This window comes from Ahaetulla prasina, chromosome 1 (genome assembly GCF_028640845.1).
Source record: "Ahaetulla prasina isolate Xishuangbanna chromosome 1, ASM2864084v1, whole genome shotgun sequence".
Taxonomy (NCBI): domain Eukaryota; kingdom Metazoa; phylum Chordata; class Lepidosauria; order Squamata; family Colubridae; genus Ahaetulla; species Ahaetulla prasina.
The window spans coordinates 113,851,802-113,865,273 of record NC_080539.1 but is presented as its reverse complement, the minus strand read 5'-3'; the positions used below and the strand labels follow the sequence as shown (position 1 = coordinate 113,865,273).

Below are 13,472 nucleotides of genomic sequence, written 5' to 3'. Positions count from 1 at the left end.
TTTTTTTGGTTCAGTCCCAGCTAAAGTTATTTTACACTGGTCTCCGTTCAAGAAAATTCAGATTCAGCATGTATGTTCATGTGTGTGTGCACGTGCACACACACAAACCCAAAGCCATCTCAGTTCCAACATAACATTATTACATAATTGTAATAATGACCATTTGTGAAATAGTAGAATATGCTCATAGGTTTTTAAAGAGGTACAATAATATCAAATACCCTACGGTTTTCAATTTACTGATTCCTCTTTTAGGGAATCAAATTTGAAATAATTCCTTACTGTGTTGACTTGTTTCACACCTATTTGGAAATGGGACATGCCATTGATCTGTAATAAGCAACAGGAAGAGTCCAGTATGTTCAAATGAAAGAGCCATATCTTCCAATGGGCTCACTTTCCTATTGCAGACTGCCCACAAACTGTGTATGTATGTAGATATGTTGCTTCATGGTCCAAGTTTCCCTTGCTGTCAATCTCACATGCCCTATTTTGGTCTTATATTAGAGATACCTCTTTCAATTAGTCTGTATTTAGCCCAGAGCATTATACTATTCTGTGACATAAGAGAGTGTTCAGAATATGTTTAAGCTCTTAGGAATTCTTTTTTTCTTGAGCCAGATGGATCCCATTTTGACATTGCCCAACTAAGGTTTGCTTTGGGCTTCCTGAGCCTGGAAAAGTTTTTCATAGCTTGTATTTTCTCAAGGTATAATCAATAGGCTGTAATCTGCTCTACACATACCACACAGACTTACCTATCACAGAGAAACTGCCATTTTAAAAAACTTCATGTTCTAGGTTAGAGAAAAAACATTTGAATTCAAATCAGCAACATCTTCAAATAATCAAGCCTTCTCCAAGGTGGAATTTTTCAAATATAGTGGATTTTTAACATTAGAATTCCAGTTTGCTAGCCATGTGTCCTTAAGAATTTTGGAGAGTTGAACTCCAATACTTCCTACAGTTTAGGGAAATGTAATACCCAATTTCAAGGATTTAAACCTACAGTAGAAGAGTGTTACAGCAATAGTCTTATTTATTTGTGTGCTCTGCTACTATATAACTAAGTGCCTTAAAGAGGTGGCTGGTGCATAATCCAGTCCCCTTCCATTGATTTTCTTAAGACAGGAAAAAATAAAGGTTTCTAAGCCAATACCTTATAAGTCCTATCAGATATTGGATTTAATTGGAACTAACCATTCCATTTTATCCTGATTTTGGTGCATTTAAGTAAAGTATCTGAATTTTGTTAAATTGCTATTTTGAACTAGTAATCTTTTCTTTATCAATGTATTCCAATTGATACTTTAAAGGTGTCTTTAATTTAGAATTAAAGATTCTTTAAATTAAAGAATGATGCAGGTTTTGCTCCAGGTTTTTTTTAAAAAAACAACCTTTTAAGGTTTGTTTAATTTTTGTTGTAGTTCAGTTCCACTTTCATTCCTTTTTTGTATATGGTCAGATGCTCTGACTATATTTTAAGAATATTTTAGTTGACATTAGTATGGTTGCTGTTGAATAAAGTGTTGTGTAGATTTGGCATATGTATCATTGTGCAAAGAGACACGATTACAGGCATATTTTAAAAAGTATCGTATTTTTAATTTAATAGTTTTTGGTTTCCATCTTTGGAAAAATGCTTGCAGTAAAAAGTAAATTTACAATTTGCAATTCTCTCTTTCTAAACTCTTAAGGTTCGTCCTTGCTTAGGTGTTCTATCAAGGCTGTTGTTTAGCAGTGACTCGGATGTATTAGCAGATGCTTGCTGGGCCCTCTCTTACCTTTCTGATGGACCAAATGATAAAATACAAGCAGTTATTGATTCTGGGGTCTGCAGAAGATTAGTAGAACTTCTGATGTAAGTCTCTTTAAATCAGATAATTATTTCACCAGCAGAGTGCTGCAGAAAATAGTAGAAGACGTTAAATTAAATCAGTGTGTCAGATATACTTTCTTCATGCCATATCAGCACTACAAGTAAGCCTGCAGTGATATTTGTCTTTCTTGCCTCTATTCTCTTCTGTGAGACAGCAGGAATTCTACAATTGGCAAATTCAAGACAGGCCCAAGTATCCAGTTCAACTTATTTTTATCTGTCAGTTTAATTTGTGCCTGTATTAAGTAGTATATAGATACAAGGAGTCTGCCACCAAATGTTGCCATTCAGATTGTTCCAGTGTAAAGGTCTAGTCAGGGAATGATAATTAATTCCATTTGAACATTCTGTGTTATTCTCCTACCCCAAACACACGGGCACACTCTCACCGACACAGGCAGACACACCTGAAGCAATATTTTCCATTTTCTCCCCACAGCATGGTTTGACTTTGTGCCAGTGGAAGTGATTAGACTTTATTGAACAATTTAGAGAGATTCACTTGGTTTTCTTTTGGAGTTGATTTTATTGTTGATTTCTTTTTCTAGTGTAGAGGTCATACTCTTGACCATATAAAAAACATATTACTAAAAGCTCACTTGAATTATTTCAAGCAGGTAGACGTTTTCCATTTCATGTTATTCAGTTTCATTCTTTTTCCTTTCCATACAACTGGTACATTCAGTAGCATTCTGAAGGCACTGGTCACATTCCTTGTTGCTTATTGTTATTTTTCTTACAGATTTAGTGGAGGTAGCCTTTACTTTAAAAAAAAATCTATAGGTTCTGAGGGTTCCCCCACTTTTTTCCTTTTTTTTTAATTGAATAAAAAAGAAAGAAAAGACAAGCCATAATTCAGTAGTCCTCACAGCTAATCTATCAATTCAGACTCCTAAATAGTTGGAATCGTATGTTTGTCTCTCCAGAGTTGAATAGTAAGCCTTTTGGCTATACGTGTACAAAAAAAAATATCATTTTTTTTCAGATGTTCATTTTTATATAATAAAAATGAACTTCAAAAGAAAGCAAACATCTGAAAATATTAAGTTTCAAAGTTGAGTTAAGGCATATAATTTATTTCCAAAAAGAAACAATATATTTAAATCATTAATTTCACTCTATCTCTAATATTAAAGAAATGCAATGAGCTCATTTCTAAAATATTACATCTTGTTGAAAAAGACATACGTAAACTGTTGATTTCTGTTTAACATCAAAAGGAAAGAAAAATGCTCATGTGCAATCATATTTTGTATATGAATTTTGAAAAATGCATATATAAAATTTTGAAAAAGCTTTAAAAAGATATATATATTTCAGTTCAGAAGTGCTTCATGTAATACATGAGCACAGCATTTCTCTGCATTTAATTAAAGGAACCCAACTTTTTTTTCAACTTCTGTACCACAGTTTTAAGAAGTCAATTTTATCATTAAGTCCTGCCTCTTCAATACGATGATGCTGGGCTTTTGTTCTGCCCTGAGATAAAATATGGTGGAATTCTTTGATAAGCTGTATGAAAGAATTATTAGCATAGTGTCCCCAAACCCATATGAACAATTAAAAAAAGGTGATTGTATCAGGAAGAATACATCTATCTTTCTGTCTTTAAAATACTTCAACAATTCCGTTGTTTAGGCACAATGACTACAAGGTCGTGTCGCCTGCATTAAGAGCAGTGGGAAATATTGTGACTGGTGATGATATTCAAACTCAGGTAAGCCGATTTTTAAACTTATTTCAGTGATCTTTCTGAAAGATACAATAGAATCTTGTCACCTGAACTTATCAGATATAGGGGATATCGTAGCCTTATTCAGGCATTTACCCAGATGTTAAGAAAGTTCTTAGTGCATGGAGTCCAGTTCCCCCTCCTCTCCAATCTCTTTCCACCTATGAAGTCTGAAAGTCGTAATCCCTTGGAAGCGACTACAGATTCCCATGTAATCTGGAACTTCAGTAAAAGAGGGTCTTGGCTTGTTCTGACAGTTCTGCACAAACTCAAGCACACACACATCTCTGCCTGATTATGTAGAGGTTGGAAAGAGGTTGGAAAGAAAGCAGGACTATATGGATAAGTCCATTCTACTCCTATTTTGAGCTGTTTTCAACTTTGATTCCAGCATTTGTGCTATCCAGGTTTGTATATTGTGGAAGAGGAATATTTCTCTGTCTGAAAGCTCTGTTTTGAAATAAGCAAGTCTTTCAAATAGCGGAAATGTTTACAATATTACTTCCCTGCTTTGCTGACTTTGAAACTGAAGGAGAGCCAATGAACTGATACGATGAAGATCAGTTTGAAAGAAATACGTTGAGATAACTTGATCATATAGAGAGAATGGGTGAGGACGGGTCATAGAGAGAGAAATGGGTGGAGGAAGAATGTGGATTGGACTTTCTTAACAAAACTGATGGACACTGTGTGTGTAATAAACTTATTATTTTCGACCAGAAGACAACTGTTAAGAGATATTGTAGTTCAATTTGTATAAAAACCTTCTGAACAATGAGGTCTGTGGAGATCTATGACTTTGGAGAGTGAGATACAACTTTTTGGAGAGATCTCAGTTATAATTTTAATGAAAAGTTTTATTATTAAGAATCAGTTGAAGATATTTGATCCTGGACATACTGAGATAATAACTGCAGTGGTTTATGGTAAATTATGAGCTGTTGTGGACTTTCCACAAATAATAACTGCAGTGGTTTATGGTAAATTATGAGCTGTTGTGTGTGAAATTTTTCACACTATAGAACGCACTGGACCATAAGATGCACATTAGCTTTAGAGGAGAAAAACAAGAAAAAAAAATCTGCCTCTGCCTCCCAGTGTCCATCCAGTATTCATCTGGCTAGTATCCTTTCAGCAAACAGCCTGGTCAGCTTCAGCACATTATCGCAGCCCCAGCACATGGCTTGTCAGGGCTCTAGTCCATTGCGCCCACCACCGGTTAATTGAGCTAAGCTGCTGCGGCCCAGAAACACTGAAACCTTCGCTGCTGAGCAGCTGATTAACGGTTGGATTTGCCTCCCGGAATACCGCCGATCAGCTGTTCTAGGTAGCGGGGATCGCCTTCACTGCTGATCACTGTTCGCCGCCTATCGCCACCGCCATGTGCCATAGGTGTTATCGCCTATAGTAGTGTGCAATAATTCCTTGCACTGCAGGACTGCCTTTTGAATGTAGAGAGTATCTTTGGTACTCATCGTTAATTGGTTCCAGGAGGCACAATGAGAACCAAAAATGATGAGTACTAAACAATTTTTTCCCATAAGGAATAATGTAGTGACTCACAAGGCAGCCGACACTGACAAGTTCTAGTTTGTGTGTTGGGTACCAAAGTAACGGTTAATACTGGGACAAAATATTCATGTGAAAATGCATTGAGTACCAAATTCGATGAGCTTCAAAGCAGTTGAGTGCCAAGGTACCATTTTGTTTATTACAGTATTTCTTTTCTTTTTCTTCTGTTCCTTTTGTGTTGCATCTGTGTATCTTCACGCTTAGTTTTTTTGGGGATCTAGAACATATTTTTCAGAAAACATAACATGCCTTTTTTCTATGAATACGCTGTTCACTGAATAATAATTCAACATGTAAATACTGTTATATCAGCTATATGCAATGTACCTTATTTTACATTGTTTAGGCAGAACTTTTCATTTTTCAAATTATTTTAGGTAATTCTAAATTGCTCTGCATTACCCTGTCTCTTACATTTGCTGAGTAGTCCCAAGGAATCTATTCGAAAAGAAGCATGCTGGACAGTATCTAACATCACTGCAGGAAACAGAGCACAAATTCAGGTAATGTATTCAGTTACCTTTGTTATGTATTTTTACCCTTAACATTTTTTTTGGTCTTGTTCTGCTCCTCAACCTCATTTATTTTTGTTTAATCTATTCAGCACTCAGTGAATAGTGCTGGGTAGGTGGGAAGGGATGGGCAGCTTTATCTGGAGGTTACGCATTCAATACAATCTCATATCCATGCATTTAAATGTCCATTAAATGCATATGTATATTGCTTGTATGTATAATTACTGCAGATTTCTTATTTTTTTTCTTGTTTTCTTGTTTTTTGTTTTTTTTTACATAATTGAGGTAATTGTATCAATTTACATTATTTGTATGTGTTGCTATATAGATGATATAAATCCAGGCATTTTGTTATTTGGTGATCAAGTCCATTTTTTTTTCCTGGTACATCCAGAATCCATTGAATGAGTGTCTGCGAAATTAAGAGTTTATTGTAAGTTCAGTATTGGGTTAGTCTGTTGACTTAAAGAATTTCAGAGTTATTACAGTATTATATATTTTTTTCCTTTAGGCTGTTATAGATGCAAATATATTTCCAGTATTGATTGAAATTCTCCAGAAAGCTGAATTTCGTACTATAAAGGAAGCAGCATGGGCCATTACTAATGCGACATCAGGAGGGACTCCTCAACAGATTAGGTAACAGATTGCAGTTGTTTCAAAGCAATGCTGGTAGTTGAAAGAAACTTTTTCAATTAGTAAGTCAACGTTTCCCAACCTCATGCTCTCAGATAGTTAGGACTATTGCGTACAAATGCATACAAATTCAAATGATAACAATAGTTTGTTAAACTTGTATGCCACCGCTCCTCACTTTCAGCACCCAACACTGTAATGACTGAGAATTCTGGAGTCAATCTTGAGGGCACCAGCTTATGAAAAGCTGCATGAGGGAATCATAGTATGCCTTGAATATCTTTTCAGCAGAGTGTGTGTGTGTGTGTGTGTGTGTGTGTGCGCGCGCGCGCGCATATACACACATATACTTACACACATATATACATACATATAGGTAGTCCTCAACTTGCAATCATAATTGAGCCCCAAAATTTATGTTAAGTAAGAAATTTGTTAAGTGAGTTTTGCCCCATTTTATGACTTTTCTTGCCACATTTGTTAAGAGAATCACTGCACTTGTTAAATTAACAGCATAGTTGTTAAGTGAATCTGGCTTCCCCTTTGACTCTGCTTGTCAGAAGGTCACAAAAAGGGGATCATGTGACTCCGGGACCGTCATAAATGTGAATCAGTTGTCAAGCATCTGAATGTAAATCATGTGACCACGGGGATGCTGCAACACATATGTTTGAAAAATTGTCATAAGTCACTTTTTTTCAGTGCCGTTGTAAATTCAGTCACTAAACGAACTGTTGTAAGTCGAGGACTATCTGTATTGTATACTCACATTTCTTTATTCTAAATACCTGCAAGTAGCTTGTAACATAATTATAGTATAAAAATAATAAGTTTAAAAAACCAAAATAAGAAATGATGTAAAATATAAACAATTGACATAAAAAGTAATCAAATAAAATAAAATAAAAATAAAAAGTAGCAGCACGTTAATGAAAATGTTTCGAATGAAACATCTAATACTCAAACTTGCCAAAACTGCATGTTCTTAGATTTACTGATCTTAAAAACATTTTCAATATATGTCTGAAAACAGTGAGGCAACTGGTAGCCTGAGGACATCCTAGGAAGAATATTTTTGATGCTATCCAGTATCATGAAGGTCTGTCTGTTCCTACAATTACAGAACAGAGGACTTCTCAGATTACTCCTGTTGTTTCTCGGGAGTTCTGCTGTATAACAGTACAATATAAATAGAGTATTTTTCGGAGTCTTAAGACGCTCCGGACTATAAGATGCACCTACCTTGTTTGGGGAGGAAAACAAGAAAAAAATCTGCCTCTGCTTCTGCCTCCCAGCAATTTCCCTCCTTGCAGCAAACAGCCTGCTTTAGTTTCATTTTCATTTTCAAGACAGCCTGATTAGCACAAGAAAAACAAAAATCTGCTTCCCAGCAGTTTGCCTCCTTGCAACAAACAGCGGAGTCCCATGCAGCAATAGGCAATGTCAATCCCTGCAGCCTGAAACAGCTGAGGGTCGGGAAGCCGATCCAACCGATAATCAGCTGTTTGTCCTAGTTAGGCTGTGCTGAAGCTGAAATGGGCTGTTTGTTGCAAGGAGGTAAATTGCTGGGAGGCAAAGGCCAAAGGTTGGGGGTGAACAGGGCTACATTCGGTGTATAAAATGCACCAAATTTTCACCCTCTTTTAGGGGGGAAAAGTGCGTCTTATACTCTGAAAAATACACAATCCCCAATTGGCTAGATTTACACATTTTCTAACTCATTATTCATTTAAACCTGGAATAGAAACCTGGCCCATATGTAGTTATCTAAAATGCCATAGTTTACAAACCATAGTGCATCATATGAACCCAAAACCAAATTTTACCACCCTATATTTTGGAGAATGTGTGAATCAAACCTGTATATGCGAGTAGCCACAAAGAAAAGAAATCTTGTCTTTGGGTAGGCAAATGCTATTTTTCTCCTCCAGTGTTTTCATGAACAATAGTTTGGTAAAACATGTAATTTCAGAAAAAAAAATACGGTAAATGTTTTGTTTAATTTCTCACCTTTACATGCTTGATAATATGTTTATTCATTTGGAACAGTGTTAATGTGTTAACATTTTCATATGAATAGAAATTATATAACATGAGTTCATGTTGGAAATGAAAGTTTGTTCATAGATCATTCAGATTTCAGATCATTCAGTTTTTTAAAAAATTCATTGTTGGTGTTTGGGATGAAATTATACGTAATCATATAAGGAGTGTGTTTCTTTTGATAGCATAATGTTTTCAAAATTATATTTTAAATATTGTTTATTGAAAGCATCCTATATATAGTTTATTACAGTCAACAAAAATAAAAACCTGATTAGTTATTTTCCATCCTCTTCCCCCCCCCCCCTTTCTATATAAAAGTTACTTAGTGGCATTAGGTTGTACCAAACCTCTATGTGATCTTCTGACTGTGATGGACTCTAAAATAGTCCAAGTAGCCTTGAATGGACTTGAAAACATATTGCGACATGGAGAACAAGAATCAAAGCAAAATGGAATTGGAGTGAATCCTTACTGTGCCCGTATAGAGGAAGCCTATGGTAAGAAGTGATAACTTAATGCCACAGCAAATATTTGCAACATTTCTATTGAAAAATTGTCAACTCTGCAATGCAGTGCTGTAGACTTCTATGTAGGCAAATGATTCCTAATAAACATAAGATATACTGTTAACTAACAAAATATATGTCTCTTGTTTGCTATTCTGGGAGTTGTCAAGAAATGTCTTTCTTTTACCTGTTTATGGAATTAAGAGCTGTGTATTACTGAGCAGTGCTTGACTATATATTGATCACTATAGATCTTACTTGTCTTTCTCTCTCTTAATTCCAGGACTGGATAAAATTGAAATCCTTCAAAGTCATGAAAACCAAGAAATCTACCAAAAGGCTTTTGATCTCATTGAACATTATTTTGGTGTGGAAGAGGAAGATGCAAACATTGTGCCCCAAGTGGATGAAAGCGAGCAGCAATTTGTGTTCCAGCAACAGGAAGCTCCCATGGAGGGGTTCCAGCTGTAACCCTTGGCTCATAGGACAGGAGCGCTTTTGTGTTGGCCTTCATTTGCTGCCCTGAGGGGGAACGTTTTGCTGAAGAAGATAAAGGAGCAACTCATGAACTCAACATGTGCTTATTTTTCCCCCTATTGTGTGTTGCCATTGTCTCGTTCCTAGAAATACTATTCACAAGTTAAAAAATAATGTTGCATAGCTTGAATTCTCACTTCAGAACAGACGGCAGATTCTGAGTTTTCAAGCAGTGGCTAAAATTGCACCATTATCCATAAACAGCTGTGATATTTTGGATTTTGGCAGTGTGGTTTATATGCCCGAGCTACACTAAAATCTACCTCTATTCCTTGGAGCAAAAAAGGTATTTCAGAACTTCAGACATGAGCTCCTAGTAAATGTTAAACTTAGAATGTGAAAATTATTTATTTAAATAGTGAAAATATAGTTTTGTGTGTGACACTTTGAGACAAACTGGTGAAATATATTTAAAAACAACACTTCTAGGAGCAAATTGCTGGTTACATACCATAACATTAAACGTTATGTCAAAAGTACAGTTTTTGTGCTGTTTGAAAAGAGGTAGCCAGTTTCAATTTGTAGTTTATTTGAACTTGTTCCTAGTTATGTAAAGGAAGTTCCTTCATCCATTTAATTTCTGTGGAATTGCAAAAGTTGCCAGTGCTTGAACTAATTACTACAGCTGATTTCTTTAATGACAGGTTGATGACATGATGTGGAAAGCTTTATCTGCTGATATTTGTCCATTAAATTGCTGGAGCTTTTTTTTCCTACCTACTATGAACTTCTCAATTAGAAAAGTATGTTTATATTGTATGTAAAGTATGTAATGATTATTGTAAGGGAACTTTCTATAGTTGCATACTAGGAATTCTGAACTGCAATATCCATGTTTAACTTAAAAGTACTAAAATGTGTGAGGCTGCAACATACCATTTTAAAGAACAAAGTTAGATTATTTATTTACACAGTGTATTGTGTTTGACCAAATATATGAATGCATTATAAAACCCCTTTTTTAAACGTTTGGCAATTTTTCTAACTTATTGAAAACAGATCACCAAAAGTATATTTTCTAACAAATCAGCAGTAGCACTGGGAAAAACCATTTTCCAATTAATTGAAGGAAAGCACTTGAATATACTATTATTTGTGACAACATATGTAAAATAAGTTTATATAATACTGGTTAATTTTATTTTACACTAGAATGAACACTTGAGACCATTTGTTTTAGAGTATGAATCTTATATGAATTGGGAGAACTATAGCCCAGTTCAAGTACTCTGATAATTTTGCTTATCAGAAATATCTTGATCTGTATAATACTTTTTAAAAAGTGATGTATAATACCTACAAGTGATTGCCTTTTTAAAATACTGTGTAAATTTCAAATTCATGTGCTCAAATTTTCAAAAAGGAGTTTGCATTCAATGAAATACATGTTCATTCACGAACATGTATTTGAGTTAAAACACTGCTCTTTTTGTCATATATATTCAAGTTCTCCAAGAATGATCTGCCAAGGAAAATAAGTCATAATTGGCCATTGTGCCATGCATCTTATGTCATTGTTATAGACACCCCTTTGTTTCAGTGCTAGATCAATATTAGGGTTTTTGGAATGAAGCTGTTCAATTACTTAGTAGTTTCAGTGTGGGTCAGGAATAAAAGGCTAAAGTGTTCAATATAGCTGCTTCCTGTATTAACTCTACTGTCATAGCCTGTGGAACTTGTTCTGTATTTCCATTGTAGTAGCTGACATACATATTTCTACTACGTACAAGGTTCACTGCAACATGGCCCATAGCCTTCACAAAGGCAATATAACAACAATATTTACTCACTAAGAATTGTGGAAGTGCTGCTTGCCTTGGAAAATATAAGCTTATTAGTTAAAAATAGGTATGGATGAATAGAGGATCATAATTGAAGAAGCCACCTCATTTGGAAATTTGCTGGAAGTCCAGTGCAAGATATAAGACGTCTATTTAAAGCTAGATGTCCTATATCTATCAGTGGCTAATGGGATAATGGAATTTCAGTATTGGGGAACGTTTTATATTTATACATCATTCATTCCAAGTACAGTTTAAATTTGCCAATTGAAAACTGAATTTTATCGGAATTACTCTAGAATGTTAAAAAAAGAGAGAAAAAGGTAGTGACAGGGTATAACCATTGTTTGTTTGTTTGCTTGCATTACACAAATTACCAGTTGTGCCTGCTCTTAATTTCCGAGTGAATAAATAAATGCTCTCATCAAAGCATTTTTATCTGAACAAAAATGTAAGATTACATATGATTTAGAAAAAAACATAAATCTCAAATGTGAATTAACACAACTGTTTTGAAAGGATAATTTCATCGTATAAATCATGAGTATGATAATTTCTGTATATTGCTGAAGACATAATTTTGACCTTAATTTTGAATGCTTAAGTATTAGTATTGGGTCAAATTCTATTGCAAATGAGATTTTAAAATGTTGCATGATTTAGAAACATTTCAGGAGTTGGCCCTTTAATAGACTTGATATCAACAGCATCTGCAGGATGTGTAGGATTAAAGAGAAAAAACAGTCCTAAATAGTACATCTTTGAACAATTTAAAAAGTAGTTCAGATTTAAGAATTCCTTCCTAATTCAAGTTGACATATTCTCATGTAATGGCCTGAATTTGACAAGACTTTAAACTATGCAACTATGCCAAGTATGTATTTCAGATACAAAATATAATGTGCTTTTACTCAAGCAGGTTTACATTTAGAAAATAGATGGATTATGGTCTTAAAGCAAAGTACAATTACTTTTACTTATTATCTCAGTTGGATTTATTTGCTGACGCCTTATTTACATTTTGTTATATTAATTAACGAAAAATGTATTTAGAAGATGTGTATTATGAAACCGCTAAAAGAATTGAGATCTATAAAAACACCACATTTTTTATTGTGTTTCAAATGATCATCTGTAATTTATTGCATCTTTGACAAACTACAGACTCCAATCTGCAAATATCAACAGTATGCAATATTAGGGAATGTTACTACTCAACACTACAATGCAAAATTAATAAATGTATTTTACATGATACACATGGCGTATATTTATTTTGGCTGGCAGACTCAGATTCCTGTGCAAACTTTTGTGAGAACCCCTGATTGATCTTAGTAGAATTTAATTGCAGATACATGAGAAAAGAATTTCTTACTCTGCAGAGCAAGAGTAAGAGTAACTGCACAGTTTTCCAACCCAAGTCTTCCTCTACCTTAGAAACTGCCTTAGAATCAGGCTTGCGGTTGGCAACGCAAAACTTTCCAAATTAGATTGGACACCAGGTAGCAAATATCTCTGTCTATCTCCCTTCCCCTCCCTCCCTCTCTAAAAGATATATAATTATATTTGTTGTAGAATAGAATAGAATAGAATTTTTTATTGGCCAAGTGTGATTGGACACACAAGGAATTTGTCTTGGTGCATATGCTCTCAGTGTACATAAAAGAAAAGATACGTTCATCAAGGTACAACATTTACAACACAATTGATGATCAATATATCAATATAAATCATAAGGATTGCCAGCAACAAGTTATAGTCATACAGTCATAAGTGGAAAGAGATTGGTGATGGGAACTATGAAACGATTAATAGTAGTGCAGATTCAGTAAATAGTCTGACAGTGTTGAGGGAATTATTTGTTTAGCAGAGTGATGGCCTTCGGGAAAAAACTGTTCTTGTGTCTAGTTGTTCTGGTGTGCAGTGCTCTATAGCGTCGTTTTGAGGGTAGGAGTTGAAACAGTTTATGTCCAGGATGCGAGGGATCTGCAAATATTTTCACGGCCCTCTTCTTGATTCGTGCAGTATACAGGTCCTCAATGGAAGGCAAGTTGGTAGCAATTATTTTTTCTGCAGTTCTAATTATCCTCTGAAGTCTGTGTTTTTCTTGTTGGGTTGCAGAACCGAACCAGACAGTTATAGAGGTGCAAATGACAGACTCAATAATTCCTCTGTAGAATTGGATCAGCAGCTCCTTGGGCAGTTTGAGTTTACTGAGTTGGCGCAGAAAGAACATTCTTTGTTGTCCTTTTTTAATGATGTTTTTGA

The 13,472-nt window shown here is 34.9% G+C and overlaps 1 protein-coding gene across 3 annotated transcripts in view; it reads left to right on the top strand.

Annotated features, from left to right (window-relative positions):
• KPNA5 (karyopherin subunit alpha 5) overlaps positions 1-12,459 on the top strand; it is a 30,358-nt gene extending 17,899 nt beyond the window's left edge. For 2 of the 3 annotated variants that reach the window (XM_058173261.1, XM_058173270.1), the window contains exons 9-14: positions 1,698-1,861; positions 3,518-3,596; positions 5,561-5,686; positions 6,210-6,337; positions 8,699-8,877; positions 9,170-12,459. In XM_058173261.1, coding sequence (XP_058029244.1) covers positions 1,698-1,861; positions 3,518-3,596; positions 5,561-5,686; positions 6,210-6,337; positions 8,699-8,877; positions 9,170-9,357 — 864 coding nt within the window. In that variant the 3' untranslated portion in view covers positions 9,358-12,459. The remainder of the gene's footprint in view (positions 1-1,697; positions 1,862-3,517; positions 3,597-5,560; positions 5,687-6,209; positions 6,338-8,698; positions 8,878-9,169) is intronic. The other variant, XM_058173279.1, reaches the window with a different exon arrangement.
• Positions 12,460-13,472: the final 1,013 nt, after the last annotated feature.